At 43.8% G+C, this 26,689-nt stretch overlaps 1 protein-coding gene across 4 annotated transcripts in view; it reads left to right on the top strand.

The window, feature by feature from the left end:
• The window catches only part of Ears2 (glutamyl-tRNA synthetase 2, mitochondrial), a 31,426-nt gene extending 6,983 nt beyond the window's left edge, over positions 1–24,443 (top strand). Inside the window, exons 3-9 of one of the 4 annotated variants that reach the window (NM_001159493.1) lie at positions 3,813–4,002; positions 9,990–10,462; positions 11,951–12,059; positions 14,415–14,568; positions 14,650–14,780; positions 19,833–19,968; positions 20,518–20,947. In NM_001159493.1, the coding sequence (NP_001152965.1) occupies positions 3,813–4,002; positions 9,990–10,462; positions 11,951–12,059; positions 14,415–14,568; positions 14,650–14,780; positions 19,833–19,968; positions 20,518–20,601 (1,277 nt within the window). In that variant the 3' untranslated portion in view covers positions 20,602–20,947. Of the gene's footprint in view, positions 1–3,812; positions 4,003–9,989; positions 10,463–11,950; positions 12,060–14,414; positions 14,569–14,649; positions 19,969–20,517 lie in introns of those variants that run through there. The other 3 variants (XM_063267629.1, XM_039082872.2, XM_063267622.1) reach the window with 3 other exon arrangements.
• Positions 24,444–26,689: the final 2,246 nt, after the last annotated feature.

Here is a 26,689-nt window from a genome sequence, read left to right as displayed (position 1 = left end):
TTATAAAGAAAAAAAACAACCAAAAAAAAATGTCATGAGATCATATGCAGGTACAGGAAATGCTGCCCAGTATTTACTCAAACCATTTTAGGCATAGCAGTTCATATTAACCTTTGATTTGATGAATCCTACATAAAGTTGTGTGGAATTTATTAAGATTAGCAAACCTCATACAGAACATAATAGGGTATGTGGTCAGCATGTCCTTGCTCTGAACCAAATCATTTCTGAGTCAGTGACAAGCAGGCATATTAAAGCAATGATACGAAATAGCTGACAGGCACGGAACAAAATGGCCACACGTATGTTGAACGGGTCATACCTTAACAACAAGGCCCAGAGACTGCAAGAAAGCAAAATGACAAAATGGGAGGGCAGCAAATTCACTCAATAAAATGAGGGCCAGCTGAGAACTTCAACTTGATGGGGCCCAGTTGCACCAGGTACCATGTGAGGCTCATGCAGAGCTGAGCAAGGCTGCTGGTCCTGCCCTCCTTGAGCACCCACTGCCACACTGGTGTATAAACAGGGCCTGCAGCACCTGGTCATGGTATAATATTACAGTAATAGAAAAGTTACTAAGATGCTGTCTGTTGCTGACACAGATGACCCTGATTAAGCTAAATGAGCCACAAAATAAAACTAAGTCCTAAATCTGGAAAAAATACTAATGGAGATGAGGACTTGTTAGTAGGAGTAGGAGGGAGATAAGAAAGAGTGGAGGGAAATATAATAAAAATATATACATATGTGAAAATGTCTCAAGAATGAAATTTAAAAAAAGATGGAGATCTTTAAAAAAAATTCCTGGGGTTGGGGATTTAGCTCAGTGGTAGAGCGCTTGCCTAGCAAGCGCAAGTCCCTGGGTTCGGTCCTCAGCTCTGGAAAAAAAAAAAAATCCTAAATTTACCTCGTTTCAACCTTGCTCTTTTTTCACTCTCCTTTTCTTTCTTTTGTTTTTGGGTTTTGTTTTGTTTCCTTTCCTTTTTCTGTGTGGAGACAATGCCTCATGTCTGCCTCAAATTCACTGTGTATCCAAGGGTGGCCTTGAACTCCTGATTCTCAAGAATGCTGGAGCTATAGGCATACACAGCATGCTTGACCTTTTCTGTGAGCATGCAAGTGTTTTTGAGAAGTAGAGTAACAGCTATGTGCAGCAGGAAAAGGTTCTGAAATAGGTTGTCCAGTCTTTCTTTTTTTCTTTTCTTTTTTTTCCGGAGCTGGGGATTGAACCTAGGGCCTTGCACTTGCTAGGCAAGTGCTCAGTCTTTCTTTAATAGAGAATGACTTAGTAGGGTTAATACTGTTGTAAACACTGAGGAAGGAAGTGGAACTTGGAGTGGAAGGGGCTAATTTGGCTTACACTTCTCCAGGGAAGTCAGGACAGGAACTCAAAGCAGGAGCTGATGCAGAGGGCATGGAGGGATGTTGCTTACTTGCTTACTTTTCATCACTTGCTCAGCCTGCTTTCTTCTAGAATTAGGACTACTTGTTTGTGACTCCACTTACCTGGACTGGACTCTCAAACATCAGTCACTAAGAAAATGCCCTATAGTCTTGCCTATAGCCTGATCCTATGAAGACATTTTCTCTGTTGAGGTTCCTCTTTCTCTCCGATGACTCCAGTTTGTGTCAAGTTGGCATAAAACTAGCTAGTACAGAGTATCTTTTAGTCTTTGAGAATTCCACAAATGTAAACAATGCATTTTGATCATAAGTATCCCCAACTCCCCTTCTCACTCCCTTAGGAATCCCCAGCTCCTTCCTCCTCCCCACATCCCCAGGTACCCTCAACACATCCCACTTTCCCTTTCACATCCTCTCCTTTAAATCAATAACCCAGAGAGTCCAAGTGGTACTATCTGTTGGGAGTTAACTTGATCTTCTGCAGGTAGTCATGCTGCATGAGTTTATGAATGCAGTAGCCATATCATGTACCAAAGATGCATTTCACAGCACTCTCCTCATCTTCTGGTTCTTGTATTCATTTTCTCTTCTGAAATGTTCTTTGGGCCTTGAGGTGGATAAAGATGTTCCATTTAGAGCTAAGCACACAGTAGACACTCATTTTCAGCACTCTGACCAGTGATATGTTGCTGATTATGTGCTGACCACTGCAAAGAGATACCTCTCTGACAAGGTTGAGGGGATAACATAAATATTTAGAAGGCAGTTTGACAAGTTGTCATTTAGCAAAATAATAGGAGTAGGTTCTTCTGTAGAGTCTCTGACCTCCTGAGCCATGGGCTTTTGGCCAAGTTTACAGCACCAGGTCTGAATTCCTTCCTGCAGAGCATGCCTCAAATCCAACCCAAAAGCAGTTGTATTACTTCTGTAACCTTCATGCTTCCTGCGTCACTGGGGCACATCTTGCCTGTAGGCCAGTACTATAGTGTGAAGGCTTGGTTCAGGGGTGCCATTGATGTGTTTGCTTTCCCAATGGCCTGCCCTACACCTTCCTCACTACGAAGTCTACTTAGGAAGAAAGACAGTTTCAGGTTAGTTTCTGCTTGGTATCTGAATGTCCTGCAGCAAAAAATACGTTGTGTTTTCAGCAGTAGGACTTACTATCTAGTTCTGATGAGGTTATGAGTGTGGGAATATGGGTGTGTTTTAGGTTTGTTTGTTTAATGTGTGTATGACTTAGGTATACCACAGGTGTACAGGAGCCTGTGCAGGCCAGAAGAGGGTATTGGATCCCCTGGAACTAGAGTTACAGACGGTTGTGAGCTTCTGTGTAGGAGCTGGAAACCAAACCTGTGTTCTCTGCAAGAGCAGTAAATATTCCTAACTACCAAGCCATCTCCTTGAGCTCCGTATGTGCATGTGGTTTCTGTTCTTTTTGTTTTGCTATATAGCACAGTCTAGTCTTGAACTTAAGGCAGTCTTCTTAGTTCGGCTTCCCACGTAATGCTATTACCAATATGAAATACCATGTCAACTATTTCATTTTCCCTTCTTTTTTATCAAATGAAGAAATGGAGGCACTGTGAGGCAGATAGCTAAGTTATGTCAGCAGTAATTATAGCCAGAATGTATTGTGCACATAGCAAGTGCCTAAGGACCTCAGCACTCTGCCTTGATTCCCCAGAAAGAATCTGATGTGTTCATGCATGTGTGAGTTATAAAACATGTATGCTATGTTGTAAAACTGTGATATTACCAGTATAAGTGGCATAGAAGCCACTCTTATGCAACATTCAGTGTGTCACTGCTTTTGAAACTTGATAAGTATTTTACTAAAATACCTCATGAGTCCCTGGTATTACTATAGGACTTGGAAAGGTTTTATTTGTTTGTTTTTTAGTCTTAGAACCTTTGAGACTAGGAAGGACCTAGCCAAGCCTAGCTGCCATGGCCATGGCTTGTGTTTGCCTTAGTGGATCTCTTCATACAGACAAATATAAATTCCCTTTACTTTTGGCTTTTTCCTTTTTTTTTTTTTTTTTTTTTTTGTCTTCTTGCTTACTACCCTGCACCCCCCCCCCCAAAAAAAAAAGTTTAAAAATCTATTCTTAAAATAAAAGGTTCAATGTATAGTTGGGGGTGGTGATGGTGTACACCTCTAATACCGGCATGTAGGAGGCAGAGGCAGGCAGATCTCTGTGAGTGTGAGGCCAGCCTGGTTTCCAGAATGAGTTCCAAGGCAGTCAGGACTGCACAGAGTAACCCTTTATCAGAAAAAAAAAAATCAAGCAAAATAAAAGGTTTGGTGTATATGTAAAGTATCTAGATGAATAGCTGAAGAAAAAAGGAGCATTGTGTGCATTTCTGTGTACCTCTGTGATGACAGTTTTCCAACTGTGCTCCAGGCATCCCACCTGATGAAAGTCCCCGCCAGGGTGGTCCTGCAGGGCCCTACTATCAGTCACAGCGGCTAGCTCTGTATGCCCAGGCCACAGAAGCATTGCTGAAATCTGGAGCTGCCTATCCCTGTTTCTGTTCACCACAGCGGCTGGAGCTCCTGAAGAAGGAAGCACTGAGGAGCCGTCAGACACCTCGGTGAGAACCCCAGCTCACTTTGGTTGCCTCCCCAAGTTGGTGTTTGTTGCTTCTCCGTTTCTTCAGGTCAGGTATCTGTGCGGTGCTTAGCAGGGTTCTTTGGCTCTGAGTATCTTTCAAAGTTGCAGTTGGGCTGAAGTCAAGCCTCAGTTCTCAGGAGTTTTTCCTGAGGCAGATTCCCGTCTGTCTTCTCCCCACAGGCTGTGGGCATGCCAAGGGTCTTCCTGGTTGTCCTGGTTGTCTGTTCCTTGTCACATGGGTTTTCTTTAACCAGCTAAAGGTTAGAATACACACGAGGTCTGGTCTGGTCTGGTCTGGTCTGGTCTTTTCTTTCTTTTCCCAGAGCTGAGGACTGAGCTGAGGGGCCTTGTGCTTGCTAGGCAAGTGCTCTACAAGTGAGCTAAATTCCCAACCTTTGATTTTTTTCTTTTTGGTAATGCCTGAGGTTGAACAAATAGCCTGGTGCATGCTAGGCAAGCATTCCTCTAACTCTACTGTGTTTCCAAACCACACCGGCCTCTCCATAGGACAGGCCACACCTGGCAATTGAATATACCTAACTGTGGAGGTAACATCTTACCACTTTCACTCTGTTCCTTAAAAAGAAGTCAGTGTGAGTTCAATTCATACTTTGAGGGAGGACATTGTAGAGCATAACTGCCAAGAGGTTGGATGACAGCCATTGGGTCTGTAGGAGAAGCTTCTGGCTAAACTGCACCTCAGGCAATATTATCTGTAATATTAATAACTATGTAATTTGTACAAAAACTTTGGGCTGGAGAAAGTGCTCAGTAATTAAGAATACTTACTGGGCTGTGTATGGTGGTGCACACCTTTAATCATGGTGCGCAGAGGCAGAGGCAGAGGCAAAAAGATCTCTGAGTTTTAAGCTAGCCAGTTATACATAATGAGTTCCAGGACAAGCTGGGCTTTGTAAAGAGAGCCTTTCTTTTTTCTTTTTTCTTTTTTTTTTTTTTTCGGAGCTGGGGACCGAACCCAGGGCCTTGCGCTTGCTAGGCAAGTGCTCTACCGCTGAGCTAAATCCCCAACCCCAAGAGAGCCTTTCTAAAAAACAAAACAAAACGCTTACTGACCTAGTAGAGGATCCAAGTTCAGTTCCTAGTAGCCACATGGAAGAGTTCAGAACCACCTGTAACTGCAATTCCAGAGGAATCTGATTCTTCTGGCCTCTATAAGCACCTGTACTCACATACACACATACCCACACACATGTACTCAACATGAAAAGTAATAAAAATTGCTGAGTGTGGTAGCAAATGCCTTTTGTCCTGGCACTCAGAAGGCAGAGGTCAGTAGGTATCTGTGAGTTCAAGGCTAGTCTGATCTACAAAGCAAGTTTCAGGCCAGTAATGGCTATACATAGTGTGATCCTGTCTCAAACAACAACAATAGCAACAACAACAACAACAAATTATGTTTAATATTTACATTTCTTTTTACATTTTTAAACTTACTTTGTGAGGGGCAGCACATGTCCTAGTGTGTATGTGTCAAAGGACAGCTTTCATGAGTTGGCATTCTCCCTCCACCATGTGGGGATTTAACTCAGATTATTAGTCTTGGCAGGAGGCACCCTCACCTACTGAGCTAACATATTTAATACTTAAACTACTGAAAAATGCATAGAAACATGTCTCCTCACTCTCCCTTTGACCACTCATTTCCTCTCTCGTGAGGTAGTTGGCGCTAGGTAATATATTCAGGACCTGTGCTGACAAAGGGGGATTACTGTTACCTTTTCCAGTCAAGGGAGTGGGCAATATGCTACACACCTCCTGTCTTGGGGGGAGTTTCCATATCGGCCCATAATTTTTTCTTCTATCCTGTAATATTGTGTTTATGGTATAGCCCATAATCCTAGCACTCAGGAGGCAGAGACAGGACAATCAGGAGTTCAGGGTCATCCTTAGTTACCTTGAGACTTTGAAGCCTTTCTGGGCTTTGTGAGACCTTTAAAAAACAATAGAAAATTGTATATGGAAATACTATAAATTACTTACTCTGTCCCTATTAATGAATCTTTATGTCTTTTATACTTTGTCTTTTTTTTTTTTTTTTTTTTTTTGGTTCTTTTTTTCGGAGCTGGGGGAACCCAGGGCCTTGCGCTTCCTAGGCAAGCACTCTACCACTGAGCTAAATCCCCAACCCCTATACTTTGTCTTAAAGGGGGGAGTTGTGATGAGTGTGGCAGTTTAAATGGGAATGGTGCCCAGGAGCCCATGTGTTTGAATACTTAGTTCCCAGTTGGTAGAAGTGTTCAGGTAGGATTAGGAAGTGTGACCTTGTTGGAGCAGGTGTATCACTAGGATGGTGGTCTTTGAGGTTTCAAAAGACTCCAGCTGTTCCCACTGTGCTCCCTCTGCCTCCTGCTTGCCTATCAAAATACAAACCCTCAGCTATTCCTGCTGCCGTGCCTTTGCCCTACCATCATTGGTTCTAACCCTCTGAAACCATAGGCCCAATTTAATGCTTTCTTCTTAAGTTGCCTTGGTCATGTTGTTTTGACACAGCAGTAGAAAAGTAGCTAATATAATAAGGGAACATTGAAGTACATCATTTTTATCTGTGACATGTGTATGAGATAGTGTGGTAGTTTATTTGTTGTGATAAAATACTCTGACAAAAGAAACTTACAAAAGGAAGGGTTTCTTCTGGCTCACAGTTTAAGAGTACAGTCCCTCATGGCAACGAAGTCAAGAAAAGGGACTTGAAGCATCTGCTCACATTATGTCCACAGTCAGGATGAAGAAAATGATGACTGCTAATGTTCAGCTCCCTTTCCTCATTCTATACAGTCCAAGACCCCAACCAAGGAATGGTGTAGGTGTACATTTTTGGGCTACTTTATTGGATTCTTATATCTACCAACTTTCCAACCCTTATTCCATCCTAGTCCCTTCCAAGCCCCAACACTATGTAGAAGACAGGGAAACGTAGGGGACATAGACCTCTTTAGACTACTTCCTGCTGACTAGGAGTGAAGTTCCCCAGGGCAAGTCCAATCTTCATTGTCAGAATCTGTCCAGCCAGCCATCCAGTAATAGCACACAAAGCAGCAGGAACCAGGATCAGTAGCCACAGGCCTTCTTGGGACGATCCCATATATACCCTCTCCAGAGTTCCAAAGGCAAACTATCTGCAGCCTTTCCTAGAGTACAAGACAATCATAGCAGCGGTGGACAATCTGAAGACGCCCCTTATCCCAGACCTGAGAATAAAACAAAAACATACTCAACATAACTGGGTTTTTAAGGAAACCAAATTCTCACTAGAGAATGGTGCAGATGGGTTTTCCTGTATCAATTCATTTAATCAATATAATCTCTCATATCTAAATAATTCTCTGTAGGTGTACATAGACTTGCCTTTTAGGTGTTTTCAGATACCGTCAAATTGACATCAATATTACCCATCATAGATTTCTTCCATAATTGAAACTTCATTACAGGGACTATATATAGCACTGAAGCTGGGTGTGGTAGTACACTCCTATAATCAGGCACTTGGAGAGATAGGGGAAGGGGGAACAGGTGTTCAAGGACGTCCCCAATATGTAGTAAATGTGAGACCAGCCTGTATGTGTGACCAGCCTGTCTCCCATGTACCTCTACACACACACACACACACACACACACACACACACACACACACACACACACACAAACACGAAGCACAACATATTGCCTTGATAGATCCCATACAGCAGTGACCTTTTCTAGTTTACACTGTCATCAGTAATAGCATCATAACATTGAAGCTCTACTTTCAGTACTGCTGGACAAAGGCTAGATGTTTACAGCCATCCACTGCTTTAAACCTTTGAAACAGAAATCTCACTGTAGCTCAGCCTGGCCTCCAACTTGAAATCTTGTTTCCATCTCCCAGGTGTTAATAGGTATCTACCATCACTATACTCCATTTATACAAAGAATTGCTTTTAGTTATGACCATATGATATTACGGGATCTATGAGACTGAAGAGTTAGCTGTATCAAAAGCTTAGTTTACTGCCCAGCATGGTGGCACACGCCTTTCCCAGCACTCAGGAAGCAGAGGCAGGCAGATCTGAGTTTGAGACCAACTTAGTCTACAAAGCCAGTTCAAGGAAGGCTGGGGCTACACAGAGGAAACCCTGTCTCAGGAAGAAAAAGAAAAAAGGAACTGACTTTGCAAGTTTCACATTTGTGTTCTTAGGATACTTTTGAATATATATTTAAAAAGTTAAAATTGACAGGCAGAGGCCAATGAGTTGGCTCAGCAAAGGAGGTTGCTTACTAGAGCCTAGAGACCTGTGTTCCAGCTGCAGGATCCATGTGCAAAATGGAAGGAGAGAACTGACTCCATAATGCTGCCCTCTGACTTGCACACATGCACAATGGCATATGCACATCATGTGCACACAATAATATTACATTTTAAAAACCTTTTCTTGTTTGTTTCTTTGCTTTTTATTTTTATTTTTTTGTTTTTCAAGACATGTTTCTCCTATGTACCTCTGACTATCGTGGAACTAGCTCTGTAGAGCAGGCTATCCTTGAATTCAGAGAGCCACCAGCCTCTGCCTCTTGAGTGCTGGCATTAAAGGCCACCACATTTGGCTAAAGCTTTTTTTTAGGTGGCAAACTAGGGAACTGGAGAGTTAGTTGACTAAGGAGTTAGGAACTCACACTGCTTTTGCACAGGACCAGAGATTAGTCCTCACCCACAGTAGGCAGCTCACAACTCCAGTAACTACAGCTCCAGGGGCATCCTTTGGCTCTGACCTCCCCAGGCACTGTGCATTTACATGTATACATATGCATATCATTTTTAATAAAAATTTTTGAAGAAGTGATCAACCAAAGAAGGAAAGAAGTAAGAGATAAAAATAAGTTAAAAAGTGAAAACAGGGCTGGAGAGATGTCTCAGAGGTTAAGAGCACTGGCTGTTCTTCAAGAGGCCCTGAGTTCAATTCCTACCAACTACATGGTGTCTCATAAACCATTTATAATGAGATCTGGCTCCCTCTTCTTGCTGTGCAGACAGAACATTGTATACATAATAATAAATAGATCTTTTAAAAATGGTGAAAACAACAGTTTTCAATATTTTCTCTAGTGTATGGGTTATCTGGGCTTATGGTTACCCTATAGATTCTGGCTTGGCACATCTTAAGTTTCTGTCTGAATTTCTTAGGAGTTCCCAAGTGAAGCTGGTCCTGGAGGGCCTACACACCCACATTGAGTAGGGAGGACATGAACCACACAAACCTTATCTTAGAATCTTATGGAAATCTGGAGGTGGATGACTCCAGGTTAGGAGGAGCAATCTTGAGATGTCAGGACTCTGTGATGACCTCTCTGACTATTACCCTGCCTGCTGACAGCCTTGCCTTTTCTCCCTTGATTGTGTGTGGAGTAACAGTTTCAACATGGCTTCTCAGATAGTGGCATCCAGAGTGCTCCTGGAAAGTATAAAATGGAGGGTTTTTCCCCTTACAGGTATGTCTTAACCTCATTGGAAAGAAATATCTTTCCCAGAACCTTAGCCTTTCCTTATCCACCAAGTGTCATTTACATTCTTTACCTGGACTGATCACTGGTACCAAGTCACAAGATTGCAAGATTGTCTGTACTCATTGAAATTCTGCTCTTAGTCTAACCATTTCCAGTGTCTTCCTTAACAAGGGAAAAGGAACAGTGATTAATAAGTCAACACACTGTGTTATCCCACACAACTTTATTTTTAAACCTATTCTAGACAGAAGAAGCACCTTTAAGAGGCTAATGAGTTGCCCAGGGCAAAAGCTATCAGAAACCAAAGATAAGGATTGGGGTTATAGTTCAGTTAGTAGAGTACTTACTAGCATTCCCAGGGCCTTGAATAAAATCTCTAGCACTGCAAGTAAAAACCAGAACTTGAGGAACAAGTGAGACTCTGTCCACTTATGGTTCTCTTAGCTACTCTGCTGTTCTATCTCCCAACAGGTATGACAATCGATGCCGGAACCTGAGCCAGGCACAGGTGGCCCAGAAGCTGGCCACAGACCCCAAGCCTGCTATCCGCTTTCGCCTAGAGGAAGCAGTACCAGCCTTCCAAGACCTGGTATATGGCTGGACTCAGCATGAAGTGGCCAGTGTGGAGGGGGACCCAGTTATCCTGAAAAGTGATGGCTTTCCTACCTACCACCTAGCCTGTGTGGTAGATGACCACCACATGAGCATCAGCCATGTACTTCGGGGCTCTGAGTGGCTGGTCTCTACATCCAAGCACTTGCTCCTCTACCAGGCCCTGGGTTGGCAGCCACCTCAATTTGCTCATCTGCCCCTGCTCCTCAACAGGGATGGTAGCAAGCTGTCTAAGAGGCAAGGGGACATTTTCCTGGAACATTTCGCTGCCACCGGTTTTCTTCCAGAAGCCTTGCTTGACATCATCACCAACTGTGGCTCGGGGTTTGCAGGTACATATGCAGCAGAGTGGTCATGGTGGCCGAGCTGGAGCTTTGACACAGGCAGACCTGCTTGTCAAAGCATTGCTACCTATCAGTCACATGATCCTGGACAAGTTCATTATTCTAGTCAGTAGTATTTATTGAGCTAGACAACTGTGTTCCCTTACTTGGTTTTTCCCACACTGCTTTAGAGTGGGGCTCACAGTAGACACTGTCCCATGCCTTCAGAGACCAGAAGTCTCTTTAGTCTCGTCCATATGATAGGGCTAAGGGTATGCCATGTAGGATTACTTAGGAGTCAGTGAGCTTGTAAATATAAGGAACCAGCCCACTGTCTGGCCACATCAAAGGCACAAAAGCCATAGACCTCATGATCATTGTAATTATGTAGTATGTGCTCTAACGGTATTACTGATGTTACTGTGAACCCAGCTTATTTCAGGTCTAGAACACAAACTGAAGAACCAAGTACCAAATAGGATGACTTTCTGTGGCAAGAATTTCTGAAACCCTGGCAATAAGTTGATAATCCTAGTTTCTAAGGTGATCTGAGGTTCAAGAAGTTTGAGTAACTTGCCAGAGTCACATCCTTAGTAAAGGATATAGTTCTTGAGACCTGTGACTGACCACGGTGCCACCTGACTGCACCAAAGTGAACTGCTGCTCATAAAGAAGTTACTTCTAGGGGTTGGAGAGATGGCCCATCTGTTAAAAGCTCTTGCTAGTTTTTCTGAGTTCTGTTCCCAGCACTAACATCAGATGGCTCACAGTTGCCTGTAACTCCAGTGTCAAGCAAGATCCAACATACTTTTCTGGACTCTATGCACTTGGACACACACACTTATACACACACACACACACACACACACACACACACACACACACACACCCTGTTCTGGACTCCATGCTTTTGGACACATACACTTAAACACACACACACACACACACACACACACACACACACACACACACTAAGGGGGAAAAGAAGCAGCATTCAGTCTGAGTGTGATGTTACACACTTGGAATCCCAACACTAGAGAGGCTAAAGCAAGAGGATTAAGAGGATTGCTAGTTCGAGGTCAGTCTGGACTATATAAATACCAAAGTCCTATCTCAAATGAAACAGAAATTCAGCAGCTTCTATCATTGAGGTTCCACTGTGGCATTGAGGAGGAAGTATGTACGGTACACTGATGTCAGACCCTACTCAAAGCCAAGCATATCAGAAGCTCTGAAGTAACCAGACAGTGGGGGTGCACTGCTCTTGTGGCTTTGGACCAAATGTGGTGGGGAGCCTACTGCTTACTCACTTGCTCTCCTTTGTGTGTGAAGGCAGAGAAATGTAGCCAATACTTATATCCCAGCAATTTGGAAAACAGAGGCAGGAGGATCAAAATCTGTAGACCAGCCTGGGCAATGCAGAAAGAAAGATAATAGGAAGAACAGAAATAAGTAGATAAGGGAGGGGCTGAGCAGCAAATTGGGCCTGACTTGCAGAGAACCAAATGGGCAGGACCCTGCCGGAGCTGATTACACAGTTTGACCTGACTCGGATCACCTGCCACTCAGCCCTGCTGGACCTAGAGAAGCTCCCAGAATTCAACAGGTAAGTGAGCGAGCCAAGCACTATGGTGCATACCTGTAATCCTAGCACTTGGAAAGTCGAAACAGGAGAATTGTAAACTCTAGGCCAGCTTGGATTAGATAGTGGCCTCAAACTCACTATTAAGCCAGTTAACCTTGAATCTTGATCCTTCTGCCTCCACTTCTCAATTGCTCAAATTACAGGAATGTGCCAACACTGATTCCATTGCAGTTGTTTTAAGGATATGACTTTATCAGTTGTGTAACTTTGTTATATGTTACCCATATGGGTCCAAGACAGAATTTAAATGACTAGCAGATTTACACAGTGAGCAGTGAGATATCCCTTGCATGGGGCCTGCAAGAGTGAATGCAATCTAGCATGTCAGATACAGTATAGGTACCTTTTTTATTTCACAGAAGTACTATTTCAGGAGGAAATGGAGTCAGATTAGAGAGGTACTTTATGATACCTCCCTGCAATCCAGGAGTCAGCAAAAAAAGAGTCTAGTCAAGGTAAATTCTCCCCAGATGTTTCTGTCCTCAAGCCACATTCATGCTGACTTCAGAGATAGAGTAAATGTATTAGTAGGTATATTAGTGTCCCTGCAGCAGCAGTATATAATACTGGTAGTGTATGAACGTAGCAATAGTGACTGGTTCATTTAGCACGACTGTGTCACAGGGTTGGACTTATAGTGTATTAACTCAGCATGGCCAGGAGTGTCTCCTAGATTTTGTTGTTGTTGTTGTTACTTGTTTTTTCTGCTTCTTACTGCCTGGCCTTGCTGCTCAGGAGATTGTACAGTTTCTGTATCCATATGTTTTCTATAATATTCAAATTATTTTTCCAACAAAATTACACATGCTTATAATTCCAGCACTCAAGGGACTGTGGGAAGATAGTGAGTTCTAGGCCAGCCTAATTATATAGAATCTGTCTCAAAAACTAAAAACAAATTGAAAGGTTTTAGGTTGTCTTTTGACAGTCTACATTTCAGAGAGCTTCCCATAGTGAATTGCCTTCCATCCTGTGACATGCAAAGAGCCTCAGACTCCTGTAGATCTGCAGCCATTGAATGGGTGGCTTCCAGGCCCTGGCATCAATACTTCAAATATAGTCTCATGGTCACTCTTCACTATCACTCTGCCAGAGGCCTCTTACCCCACTCTGTCTGAGGCTCCTTAGCTTTCCAGTGGTCGTGTGGGTTGTTACAAACACCTGGCAGGTGGGCTTTGGACTCCAGACTATCCAGTCCCAAGCCTATAACCTGTCTACCATTTTATTATTACCTGTCTTTCCTCTGTTACACAGACAAGGGCTATAGGACTTAGTGGTCCCTGGTTCTGCATTACCATGTCTCTCCTTGGCCCTTCCAGTCCTGTCAGGAAGAAGCAAAGGACAGCCTGGGGACTGAAGATAACAAGGCTCAATATGAGGGTTGGACTTTTGGAGGCTTTGCTATACAGAGGAAAGTCAGGGAGTTAGGATTCCAAAAAAGATAATTTGAATTGACAGGAAAGCCCCAGCTTTGAAACCGAGTGCTTCATTGAAGCAGTTCCTGTTCTAAATCGTAAGAATACATTTTTTGACCTCTCCTTTCATATCAGTGTTTCATAATCCAAATGAGGTCAGAAAGCACATTTCTGGATTCTTCTGTGTAAACTCAGGTGCCTGTGGAGGTCAGGTGATAGTGGGGGAAGGGAGAATCGGGCAAGACACCAAGGAGGAAAGGGACAGGGCAGCTGGAGGACTGTGGAATCTGAGCCAGCAACATGGATCCAGCCTGCTCCAGCCAGTTAAAGCTGTGGTCAGGGTGCCATGCACCCAGAGCTGCTCATTCCACAGGAAGAGTCAGAATGTTCATTACTGTGATTTCCTACTTTAAAATGGCTTCTTGGCTGGGTGTAGCTCAGTTCAAGAATGCTTACTTAGTATGCACGAGGTCCTGGGTTTTGTCTTTAACACCTCAAAAATAACAGGGAAAAGTCAGTTACTATTTTTAAAACACTGAAAATGCCTGGTATGGTGTCATATACCTTTAATTCTAGGAGTGTTGGGGCAGGTGGAGCTCTGATTTTGAGAACAGCTGGGTCTATATGGTGAGATGAAGGCCAGCTAAGGATATATAGGGAGATCTTGTCTCAGAAAAATAAAAAATAAAACACTGAAAACAAACATGTCTGCCTAGACTCATGCTGGCTGGGACTTCCATCACATCCTGTTGCTTTTATACATATAAAGGAAATTATGATTTTACCTATGGGTTTTATAGATGTGACATTCTTCAAATCCCTGTGCTGCCCTGAGGGGAGAGGTTTGGCATAGTCCTGGGGTATCAGTACCAGGGTATCCATCCCCTTTCTTCACCCTCAGGCTGCACCTCCGCCGGCTGGTGAGCAGTGAGACCCAGAGGCCCCATTTGGTGGAGAAGTTGCAGGGCCTGGTGAAGGAGGCATTTGGGAGCGAACTGCAAGACAGGGATGTTCTGGACCCAGCATATATGGAGAGGATCCTCCTGCTGCGACAGGTGTGGGTTTAGGGCCTCCTTAACCCCTTCCAGGGTTTCCCAGGCTCTCACAGTGCATGTGGTGACTGCCTCTCTACCCAGGGTCACATCAGCCGTCTGCAGGATCTGGTCTCCCCAGTGTACTCCTACTTATGGACCCGCCCTGCTGTCCATCGAGCAGAGCTGGGCGCCAGCTCGGAAAAGTTGGATGTGATTGCCAAACACTTGCTGGGGTAAGTGCTCACATACCTGGTTAAGGGTTGGATGCACCCTTCTCATTCTTTGCCCTGGCTTCTGTCCACCAGACATTGGCTCTTGCTCCCCATCACAAAACTGTGACAAGCTAAAAAAAAAAAATGCTCTTTCCCTGGCTTCTCAGTTAAGGACAGCAACTCTTAAGGCCCAGGTGACTCTGCTCCCTGAGCTTCCTTTCTTCAGCTGTGTGTAAGGAAGAGAGGACCTGGCTTACTGTAGCAGTATCAGAATTTTTGTTTAATTTTTTTTTAAAGATTTATTTATTTTATGTATATGAGCACACTGTCGCTGTCTTCAGACACACCAGGAGAGGGCATCAGATCCCATTACAGATGGCTGTGAGCCACCATGTGGTTGCTGGGATTTGAACTCAGGACCTCTGGAAGAGCAGTCAGTGCTCTTAACCACTGAGCCATCTCTCCAGCCCCTTTGTTTAATTTTTTTAAATATTTGTTTAGTTTTAATTTATGTGTATGAGTATTTTGCTTGCATGTATGCCAGTGTATGCCATGTGTATACGTTTATTGTATTGTTAACATGCTGAAACTTTTTAAACTTTGGCTTTAACCTGGGTTTTAGAAGTCAGGCTTTGGGTTGGGGATTTGGCTCAGTGGTAGAGCACTTGCCTAGCAAGCGCAAGGCCCTGGGTTCGGTCCCCAGCTCCGAAAAAAACAAAAAAACAAAAAACAAAAAAAAAAAAAAAGAAGTCAGGCTTTGGAAGCAGGAAAGTTATGGCCTGGTGCAGTCTTCCATCTACCTAGTTCTTCTCATAATTTAATTCTTACTTTCTACTTTTTTGCCCAAATGATAATATTACAGTGATAATGTCTGTGTGTTTTTAGATGATTTTTCCACTTTTTGTCTTTTTCTTTTAAGAGATAATTGCTGAACTGGGCAGTGGAGATTTAGACATTTAATTCTAGCACTCAGGATACAGTGGTCTTTGGATTTTTATAAGTTTAAGGCCAACCTAGTCTACACTATGAGTTCTAGGACAGCCAGGGCTACACAGACATCCCACCCCTCCCCTCCCCCCCAAAAGGACATAGGTTCTATATGCTGCTTAGGCTAGTCCCAAACTAAACTCAAATGAGTTTCTTCCTTCACCCTTTTGAGAAGCTAACACTGTAAGCATGGACTGTTACACCCAACAGTGTAACTCGAGTTGTCTATTCCTTGAAAGTCTCCTTATTCCTTTCATGGCTAACTTTACTGTAACACCACTCCAAACAATTTATCTATTTATGTACATTAGCGTTGCTTCCTTATTTTCATATTTTGCTTTTAAAAGTGACTGCACTGAATAAACTTGCATGGATATATGACTAAGCATGTTTGCAAGTCCATCCCTCAATCAGAATCCAAGAGCTAATATTGTCAGTAATTTGGGACATTCCATAGTAGGGTCTTTAATTCTTTTTTGTTTGCTTGTTGTTTGAGACAGGGTCTCTGTTGGCAGTAAAAATAAAAAAATTGGCGGTCCGGTTCCCGCACGTACCATGATGGTCGCACTCTCGCTAGTTCCAGCTCCAGCGGGCCACTGGAACTATCTCTAATTTATCTCAGCAGCTCCATGCTGCCCCTAAGTACTCTCTGACCTAGGCAACCATCTCTCTATCCATCTAGTTTCCAGAGCAGGTTGTTACCACACCAGGCTTACACATCTCAATACCATGGCAGGCCATATACTCTCTTGAACTCAATTAAGTCGACACATGAGAGAACACACCACACAATATCCTCTGATCCAATTGATAAGATATAATTTGCCCATCTAGACAGCACAAAATCCTGTACACACCCATCCCTTAAGAATAGTCGTAACAGGGTTGGGGATTTAGCTGAGTGGTAGAGCGTTTGCCTAGGAAGCGCAAGGCCCTGGGTTCGGTCCCCAGCTCCGAAAAAAAGAAAAAGGAAAAAGAATAGTCGTAACAGCCTGTGACTATGCGTTCACAGAGAAGAATCTTAACATCTGCTGCCATGTTCTCTCAGTTCCTCCCTCTTCCAGCTTCCTCTTCCTCCCTAAAACCTTTCTCCCACCCTTTCTTCTTGTCCAGTGACAGGCCTCATTCTATCCTGTACCTGTCTTCACCTGCATAATGGCATCAACCTACAGGTTTCACTCTATAGCCTTGACTGTTATAGAACTCACTAGTTAGACCGTGCTGGCCTCAGACTCACAGAGATCTACCTGTTCATGCCATCTAAGTGCTGGGATTAAGATGTGCTATCATATCCAGGTTTTTGTTTTTTGTTTTTGTTTTTTTTAATGCTTGTAAATATATACACATGATGTAGTACCCATGGAGGCTAGAAAAAATTGAGCCACCCAGCTTCCTCTGAAAGAGCAATATATGCTCTTCACTGCTGAACCATCTCTCCAACTATTAATTCCAATTCACCAAGATCATGTCTTAACTTCTCCTCTTCATTTTGGGTTAGATTTCAGAGTCTGGGACTCCTACTCAAGTCAGGAAAGCTGACACCCAAATGCCTAGGAGCCACCAGACCACTAGAAGTCCCTTTTGTCCCATAGCCAAGTTCTCAGCCAGCTCTGGCATGTCCTGGGCTGCCATTAGCAGCTGCCTAGGGCCTGTCCTGATCCTTGGCAGTTTCCTTCTCTGAACACAGTGACATTAGAGAATGACTGTCCATATTCCTCCTATATTGCATTTTGTATTTTTAGTATTTTATCTCCTTGATTTTATAAATAGCAATGATCCTAGTTAATGATTGGCTTTGTCCAGGAGAACTTCTATAATAAGAATACCACAGACTTCTGTAAAAAACAGTTTTGAAGCTGGGGTCTACAGACAAGTGCCAGCTGAGTCTGGCAGGCGATGGCAGACTTCTAGGCTTTGTCCTCACGTACTCAGCTGCTGAAGTCTGGCAGTTGTTAAAGAAAGCTGTGCATACTAAAAGACTGTTTTCTTCATAAGACTGCCACTCAACCCACTCAGGAGCAGGGGTTCTTCTACTGAAACATTGTTATAGCACCTCTGTCCTGTTATTTTAAAAGTGGTGGGGTTTTAGTTTGTGTGTGTATGTGTGTGTGTGCATGTGCGCGCGCATATAGATGCCAAAAGAGACTATAGACTCCTTGGGACTGAAGTTCTAGGCAGTTATAAGCCACCCAACATAGGTGCTGAGAGCTAAGCTTGGGTACTCTAGAAGCAGTAAGTGATCATAACTGCTAAGCCATCTCTCCAGCCTCTGGGATATACTCTTAAGGGGCCTGGGAAGCTGCAATAGAATATACCCACCCACCACCTCACTCAGAGGTAGGGTGTATAGCAGGACTTCCTAGTACTTACCAGTGGTTAAATACTGATACAGAAACTTATTAATGTTTATTAAAGCTTAGGCAGATGGCTGGGCAGATTCTTAGCCAGCTCATCTGAGTTATCCCTACTATTCTAGCCCATGTCCCACCGCCATGTGGCTAGTTCTTTACTTCCCTCTCATCCTGAGTATGTCTGTTCCTCTCCATGTCCTGCTGGCAAATCTCCCACTTCCTCAACTTCTCATTTCTTCTCCCAGAGACCCTCTCTCTGCCCAGAAGTTCCACCTTTCACTTCCTGCCCAGCTATTGGCCAGCAGTCTTTATTAAAACCAATAAGCAAGTAAGGAAGGTGGGAAGGTGTTTATAAAATATGAGGCTTATGGTGGACCACAGGAATAACAACACCAAGATCTGCCAGGACTCAGCTCTTTGCAGGTTTGACAATCAACAATTGAATGTACAGACAACCTTTACACAATGTACAAAAGGCACCCCAAACAGTGGTGAATGGTTTACAAGTCCAGCTCTCACTAGTTGGGAACCACTCAGAACTCAGAATGTGCTTTTGGCAAAGGGTATTAGCTTGACTTTTGGGAACATGAGGGTGATTGCTGGCCTGTGGAGTTTGGAGTCTTTGTATTTCTTTTGTTTGTTTGTTTGTTTTTTTGAGCCAAAATTTCTCTGTGTAGCCCTCGCTGTTATCCCTACTATTCTAGCCCATGTCCCGCCGCCGAACTCACTTTGTAGACCATGCTGGCCTTGAACTCGCAGAGATCCTCCAACCTCTGCCTCCTGAGTGCATGTGCCATCACGCCTGGTGACCCTTCGTGTTTCTGTTTGTGAGGAGTCTCTACCTAGCATGTTTCTAGTGGAGCTGTTCTGGAACTGGTGTTTCCTGATGTCTACTTTCTATTTCTCTGTGCTACCGTCTCTTTGACATATTTTGAAGCTGCTTCAAGTAACTCCTCAGGGATTACCCATTTTTGCAGTCTGTATTCTAAGTTTTCACTTTAAGTTCTCCTCCAATGTCTGAGAGCTATTGGGTGTAGTAAATGCTAGCTAAGTTTAAGCTTTTATTGAAACATAATATACAATATTTTTGAGTGTTTACTGTGAGTTTAGGGCTTTACTTAGTGCTGGTCATATTTTAGCTCTCTGTCACCTCCCTATCAGTACAGGTGCTATTATTGTCCCTATGTTATTGAGTCAGTTATAGGGACTACATGGCAGTTAGTAAATTCTCTTATTATAGTTCTTATTTTTATTTTTGACATTTATTTACTTTGTGTGCATGGAGAGAGGGCACATGCCATGGCACATGAGTGTAAACGTCAGGATAAACTTGGGAGAAGTTAGTTCTCCTTCCACAATGTGGGACCTGGGGATTGAACTCAATTCAACCAGGCTTGGTGGCTGCCTTTTTGGTGTCCTTTGAGTGACCTATATCTTACTACTTGCCTGGGCCACCTGTTTATGTAGTTCCATCACTGATGCATGCGTATGATAGATTGGTGTAAAGCTCCTCCCCTCAGTAAACTGTTAGTGCTGTAGGCGATTGACAATCTTCTGAAGCTTGCTCTCCCATCAGGATCAACATTCCACCTACTCTACCCCCACAGCTGCCTGCCGAGGCACTCACTCTGTAGACCAGGCTAACCTCAGAGTTAGATTCTCCTGCCTCTGCCTCCTGAGGTCTGGGATTAAAGATTTGTACCTTCATGCCTGGCTCAGACTGGCTCTCTTTTAGGCTTTTAGAAAGACCTGGTTTAAGCCTAACTCAGGATGTGGTGAACAGAGAACTGAAGAAGTTGTCAGAAGGCCTGGAAGGCACCAAGCATAGCAGCGTGATGAAGCTCCTCCGGATGGCCCTCAGTGGACAGCTGGTGAGCTGGGACATGGGCTGAATTGTTGCCTGCAGCCCCTCATTGACCCTTCTAGCAAGTGTTCCACAGGCTGGCAGTAAGGCCACTCCAGGGAGTAATAAGCTGATGAAACACTATTATTCCCTCATTCGCCCACTGAGTATCTTACTTGCACAGGCACTGTGATGCTTACAGTAGACATGGTAAGAAAAAAAACACGTGGTCCCTGCCTCCATGGACATCACTAAAAACGATAATGGCAGGAAAACAGGCCCATGGGAGCCAGCTGTGTGGAGAAAAATGTAGACCAGTAAGGTTGGGTTGTAGTTTAGTGCTGAAGCAAATGCCTAGCATTCATGAGCTCTAGGATTGATCCCCAGCACTGCACAAATAAATCAAAAACAAAAATGACCCTAGTTAAAGAAAATACAATAAAGACAGGCTTTCTCTGTCCCTGTGTTGCAGGCTTTGGGTTGGGACTAGCCAGTGGATATCTTCTACAGATGGAGGGATGGAAATTAGACATGAATCCCTTTGAAGCAAAAGACTTTTTTTTTTCTCTTTTCTTAGCAAGGACCCCCTGTGGCTGAGATGATGGTGTCCTTGGGCCCAGAGGAAGTACGGGAACGAATCCAGAAGGTGCTTTCTAGCTAGGGAAAGGATGCATAGGACGATGGAGGTGACCCTGAGAGCCTCTACACATGGAAACTGAATTCTAAGGAGAGCAGGGCCTGGGGCCTACTAGGACCCTTTCAGAATGAACAGCAGTAGAAACAGGCTCTCTGACTACTCTCAGCTGGCCTCTGGGGAGCCTGGCTTGTTTCACCTTGTTAACTCTGGGAAGGATGAACTTGAACCCCTGTTGTGATTCTTTTCTATTTTTTTTTTAAAGATTTTATTTTTAAATGTATATGGGTGTTTTGCCTCCATGTATGCCTGTGTAACACATACATGCATATATGCAGAACCTGCAAAGGCCAAAGGGGAGCATTGGATCACCTAGAACTAGAACTACCATTTGGGTACTTGAAATTAAACCCGGTTGGTTTTCACGCCACATTCTACAGCACATGTTAGGAGCTGGTTTATAGAAAAGATCAACATTCCAAAACAGTACAGAGGGCTGAGGTCTTGGTTCACTAGGCTGCATAACAATATACCACAGAATATGGTGGCTTAAACTAAAAAGATTGTTTTGCTTAGTGTCCTAGACTGGAAGTCCAAGGTAAGTGTCATAGGGTCAGTTTCCTGTGGGAACCTCTCCCAGCTTGCAGACAGCCACCTTCCACCTTCTTGCAGTGTCTTCCTCTGTGCACACTTGTCCCTGGTTCCTTTCAGAGTATCCTTGTCTTTTTCAAGGGCACCAGTCTGTCTAAATGCTACCCACCCTAATAGCCTCTTAGCATAAATAACACCCCTATATATCATCCAAATGCCCCCACATTGTATGATACTGGGGTTTAGGTTTCTATATCCATACAAGTCTGTGGGACACAATTTAGCCCAGAACCAATTCAGTTCCAGCCTGGATTCGTGGATCCCAATCTCAGGCTCCATTTGGAGTTGGGACCATAGTGGACACAAGCAGGGCTGTCTAGACAGCACATTTTTCTTCCAGTCCTGAGACCTGAGGCTTAGCGTTACTGTTGGTGTCTTTCTTCATATTTGCCCTTACGTCCACCATTGCTTGTAAATCATTGGACTTGGATTCCTGAAATCAGGGTTCCTTTCTTGAAGCCTTAATTAACTTGGAGTAGTGTAAGTAGGATGGTGACCCCAGCAGAACTTTTAGCTTCCTCAGGATAAGCAGTCTCTGCAGCTACACTTACTGTCCTCTGAGGGCAGGATGTGAGGATTCAGCAGAGGCTTGATCATAAAGGACCTTGTAGCTTCTTTCTGGTTCTTTTAAATCTACACCTGGGAAAGCCAGCTTCTAGGTCATGAAGAAACTCAAGCCCTTGTGTCTTGAGAGGTCCATGTGACATCAGAACCTCCTGCTTCGTATAAGTGAATCATATTGGAAGCTGTACTTTTAGCCCCAGGCAAGCACCTTCTGAGACACCCAGAGCCACAACACTCAGAACACTCTGAAACTTCAGACCCAGGATTGTGAGGCAACAAATGTTTGTTTAAAGCCACTTGCTTTGGGAATTATTTTTACCTGGAGGTAGATAACTGTTATTCTCTCCTTGCCCAGGTGAGTATGGGAAAGGATTAAAGAACTTTTGAATCTTTTTTTCGAGAGAAAAAAAGTTCTTTATTTGCAAGAAGATCAAGCTGAATTTTTGAAATTTGGTAGAGACAACAAAAAAGAAAAAAGAAATCTCTAGAAAAAATAGAACAAAACCATGTCTTAGAGAAATTGGTGTGCTGGTTAGTTTTTGTTAACTTGACATAAATTTAGACATATCTGAGAAACAATCTTTTTTGAGACAAAAGTCTGTGTAGTCCTGGCTGGTACTCGGTATGTTCCCCAAGTTGGCCTCAAACTCCCAGAGGTCCGCCTGCCTTTGCCTCTGAGTTCTAGGATCAAAGGCATGTACCACCATGCCCAGCTTGGGAAGAGGGAATTTTTTTTTTAAGGTATTATCTTTTTGCCATATTTATGCCTGGTCCCCACAGAGGTCAGAAGAGGGCATTAGATCTCCGGGACTGGGACTATAGGCAGCTATGAGCTGCCATGTGGGTGCTATGAATTGAACCTGGGTCCTCTGTTAGAGTAGCCAGTGTACTGAACCATCTTTCCAGTTCCCCCTCCCAACTCTTAGTTAAGTGACATCAGAACTACTGCTCTTGAAACAGGAAATGGTGGTTTCCAGTGTGATAGCACATGCCAATGATCCTAGCCTTCAAAAGGCTGAGGCAAACTGGGGATAGTGGCACATGCCTTTAATCCCAGAGCTCTAGGCACAGAGACAGGTGGATCTCCTGATTTCAAGAACAGCCTCTTGAAGACATTGGGGCTACACAGAGAAACCCCATCTGGGGTGGAGGTGGAGCTGAGACAGAAAGTAAGCTCAAGATCATAAGCTACGAAAGCCAAAAAGGAGGGAGAAGGAAGGTAGAGGGATAGAGAAATAGAAACCTAGAGAGACATAGGCTCTGGGAATGGGAATGTTCCCGAAGCTATAGAAATGCTGGTAGACCTGGTATAGTGTCTTGGACATGTAATGCCAGATGAGGATTAGCAGTTCCAGGTCATCTCCCATCCTCAGCTCCACATAAAGTCATTTAATTTTTTAATTATCTGTAATATGCAGGTGTACATGTGAGGTCAGGGGTCAACTTTTAGGAGTCAGTTCTAATCTTCAGTGGAGGTTCCAGGCATTAAATTCAGGTTACCAGACCTTTAACACAAGTACTTTTCCTCACTGAGCCAAGTTCCAGACCACCCAGGGCAGCATGATGAGACCTTGTCTCTCTGCCCCAGAAAAACAAACTCCCTCAATGAGCCATCTTGCCTCCGTAATGAATTTGAGACCATCTTGAGCTTTTTGAGATCCAGTGGCGAAACAAGGCTAAGTTGATTCTGATAAATGTTGTAACACTGATGAACTTTATGTCAAAATCACAAAAGGATGAGGAGACAAAGCAGAACAGTGGCTGTCAGGCCAAGGTAGAGGAAGTGGGGAATTGTTTCCTGTCGGCTACGTTGTTTCTGTTTTAATAAATGTTAGCTGCAATCCTCAGTTACCCAGATCATCATCAGCACTGCTAACCTTCTTAGAAGCCAACAATTATTGGTTGCAAAGAATAAAGCTGACTGAGTAAATAAAGGTAATAGTCCACCAGGGAATGTGTTGAAAACTCTAGGACTCACAGTCTCAAAGGTCAGGACTTCCAACCACTAGAGTGATGCAAAATCTACCTGAAATTCCCTGGGACCTCAGGCAGCTGCAATTGGTTCCCGAGGTTGTGTCCAAACTCCCAGGAGAGCATCTTGTCAGCTTAGTCAGCTGTTCTGCCCCTGTCAGTGGAACAGACAGGTAATGCTATGTACAGGACACCCACTGTAGTGAGAGAAGAACGCTTCCTGTTTTAAGGATTTTGTTCATGGAATTGGAGACTGCCTGTTTGAGTAGCCAAGTTTGCAATTTCTTTTTTTTTTTTTTCCTTTTTTTTCGGAGCTGGGGATCGAACCCAGGGCCTTGCGCTTGCTAGGCAAGCGCTAAATCCCCAACCCCCCAAGTTTGCAATTTCATTCATACTGCCTTTATCTAAGTTACCTTTTGTCTCAGAACTAGGGTCGTGTCTGGGTTGCAGACTGGCAGTTGGCTAGAATACACAGTCCTGGGTTTGATCCCCAGCACCACAAAAACAAGATGTTTTCTTCATAGTACTTATGTGTGAAATTTACATTTACTATTTTAAAATATTAAGATTTCGGCTGACAGGAAGTCTGTTATTCTTGGTTATAAACACAGTACCTGGTACACTGCTTAATACACAATAGGAAATTAAATTATATCTCATGAATAAAGTGTTTGAAACCTTCATCTGTCAGACCAGTTCTTTCAAAAGAATCAATATCATCAACTGGCTTAACTGTTAAATCTGAAGTCTCCCAACATCACTTCCTCCTATCCAGGAAAAAATTCTCCCTTGCAAGATCTGTTGCAAATAGCTGTCTGGCCCAATGCCCATGGTTTTTGAGTCCTGATATCTAGAAGGAAATGACTTTGTGAAAGACTAAAGTGAAGTATGACTAGGAGGGATGGTTCGATCTGAAGGGAGACCTGAGTTATAACTTCAAACTTTAGGGCTCATTATATCAAGGAGATTATATCTGAGTGCTAGCTTTTAGATAGACAAATCCAGGTTTTAACATGCTTAAACAGGATTTCTTTTTCCCACATAGCTGAAAGGTCAGTGGTAAACTAGGTTGTGGGACTGTTGGCTTAGTGACATCAGCAAGGGCCAGGGTCATACCACTACTGCTCTCCTGGCCCTAGATCTTGAGCAGCCTCTGCTCAGTCAGCTGCCACTTCCTTCTCATGTGCTGGGGAGAGTGGTTTTCTGTGACTGCCCTGAAAGCAAAGCCACATCTACCAGCATCCTCCCCCAACTCAACTTCCTATTTTTGTGCCCATGACTACTAGAGAAGAGAGCATCCCATACGTCAGTCAGACTCGGAGGTGGAATAGGGTCTGTTCAGCTGCGTCTGCACCCAAACCAAGTCTGGATTGATCGGTTTAGTGAAGACAAAGGTGTGGGTGTTCTGGGGTAGGTAAAAAGCCTTGAAATGTTTAAAGCAGAGAAGTGACATGGTCAACTTTGCTTTGGGAAGGTTATCCCTGGCAGCATGCTAAGAAGAGATTAGAACCCTGGCTCCAGGGTACTAATTGGGCATGAATGAGGTGGGTTCTTGGTGAGACAACTGAGTTTTCTCATTGTGGGCTAGGAGGGCCTGTATTAGAATTCTCAGAGAAACAGAACCAGGTGGACATGGTTCTGTAAAAAGAAACTTGGTATAAGGTAGTGTTCTGACTAGTTTTGTGTGTCAACTTGACACAAGCTAGAGTCATCACACAGAAAGGAGTATCAGAGGAAATGCCTCCATCCATGAGGTCCAGCTGTATGGTGTTTTCTCAATTAGTGATCAGTGGAGGGAAGGCAGAAGGCCCAGCCCATTGTGGGTGGTCCCTGGTCTAGTAGTCCTGGATTCTGTAAGAAGGCAGGCTGAGCAAACAAGCTGTATCCCTCCATGGTCTCTGCCTCAGCTCCTACCTTCAGACTCCAACCCTGCCTGAGATTCCTGTCCTGACTTCCATTGATGATGTACAGCAGTATTTATGTTTAAGCTAAATAAACCTTTCCTCCCTAACTTGCATTTTGGTCATCTGACTTTCTTTTTTTTTTTTTTTTTGGTTCTTTTTTTTTTTTTTTTTCGGAGCTGGGGACCGAACCCAGGGCCTTGCGCTTCCTAGGCAAGCGCTCTACCACTGAGCTAAATCCCCAACCCTGTCATCTGACTTTCTTAATCTCCCAATTCCAGTTCTAATCCTCAAGAAACACCCTCATAGACACACCCAGGAATTTCTAACTAGCTACTATGGCCCTTAACATAAGATTCGGTAATAGCCATGTAAGGGCCTGATAGATCTGCCTGTCTGCTTTTCTGACCTCATTCCTGGCGTGCCCCATCCTCTTTTTCTCTGATCTTTGGTCACATCAGCTTTCTTTAGACTCTTGGGCATTCCTGCTTCCTTCCTGCCTTTGCTCGTGCTGTTCAACCCCACCTTGACTCCTCATTCTTAACCTTCTGATCATAACTCCAATGTCAACAACAGGAAGCCACTGACTTTGAGAGCCTCCTTGTAAACCCTCACCTGGTTCTCTATAGTATACAGCTGGATTGATTATGGAAATGACTGAATAATTAGGTCTGCAGCCACTTGTTGGAGTCAGATTGTGAGGTCTACAAGTGCAGGAGGTTCATCTGCCTTGTCCAACACTACACCCAGTGCTGAGAATGTAACTGTTCACCCAGTAGGTGGTCAGTAAGCACCTACTCAGAGCAGGTGATCAAAAGGTACGAGTGAAGGCCCAGATACAAAGGCTGGGGACGCTTGTCTAGCATCTGTTGATCCTGTCATGCCCAGGCTTAGCAGTAATCAACCTTACTAAGCCTTGGTGGTACATGTCCAGTAGGTGAAGAAAAACAAAGGAGCTGGAGAAAAGAGAGGGACTGGAGAGATGAATGGTACAGTGGTTAGAAGCACTGGCTGCTCTTCAGAAGACT

The sequence above is a fragment of the Rattus norvegicus genome, chromosome 1, assembly GCF_036323735.1.
Source record: "Rattus norvegicus strain BN/NHsdMcwi chromosome 1, GRCr8, whole genome shotgun sequence".
NCBI lineage: Eukaryota > Metazoa > Chordata > Mammalia > Rodentia > Muridae > Rattus > Rattus norvegicus.
This window is presented reverse-complemented; position numbering and strand designations above follow the sequence as displayed.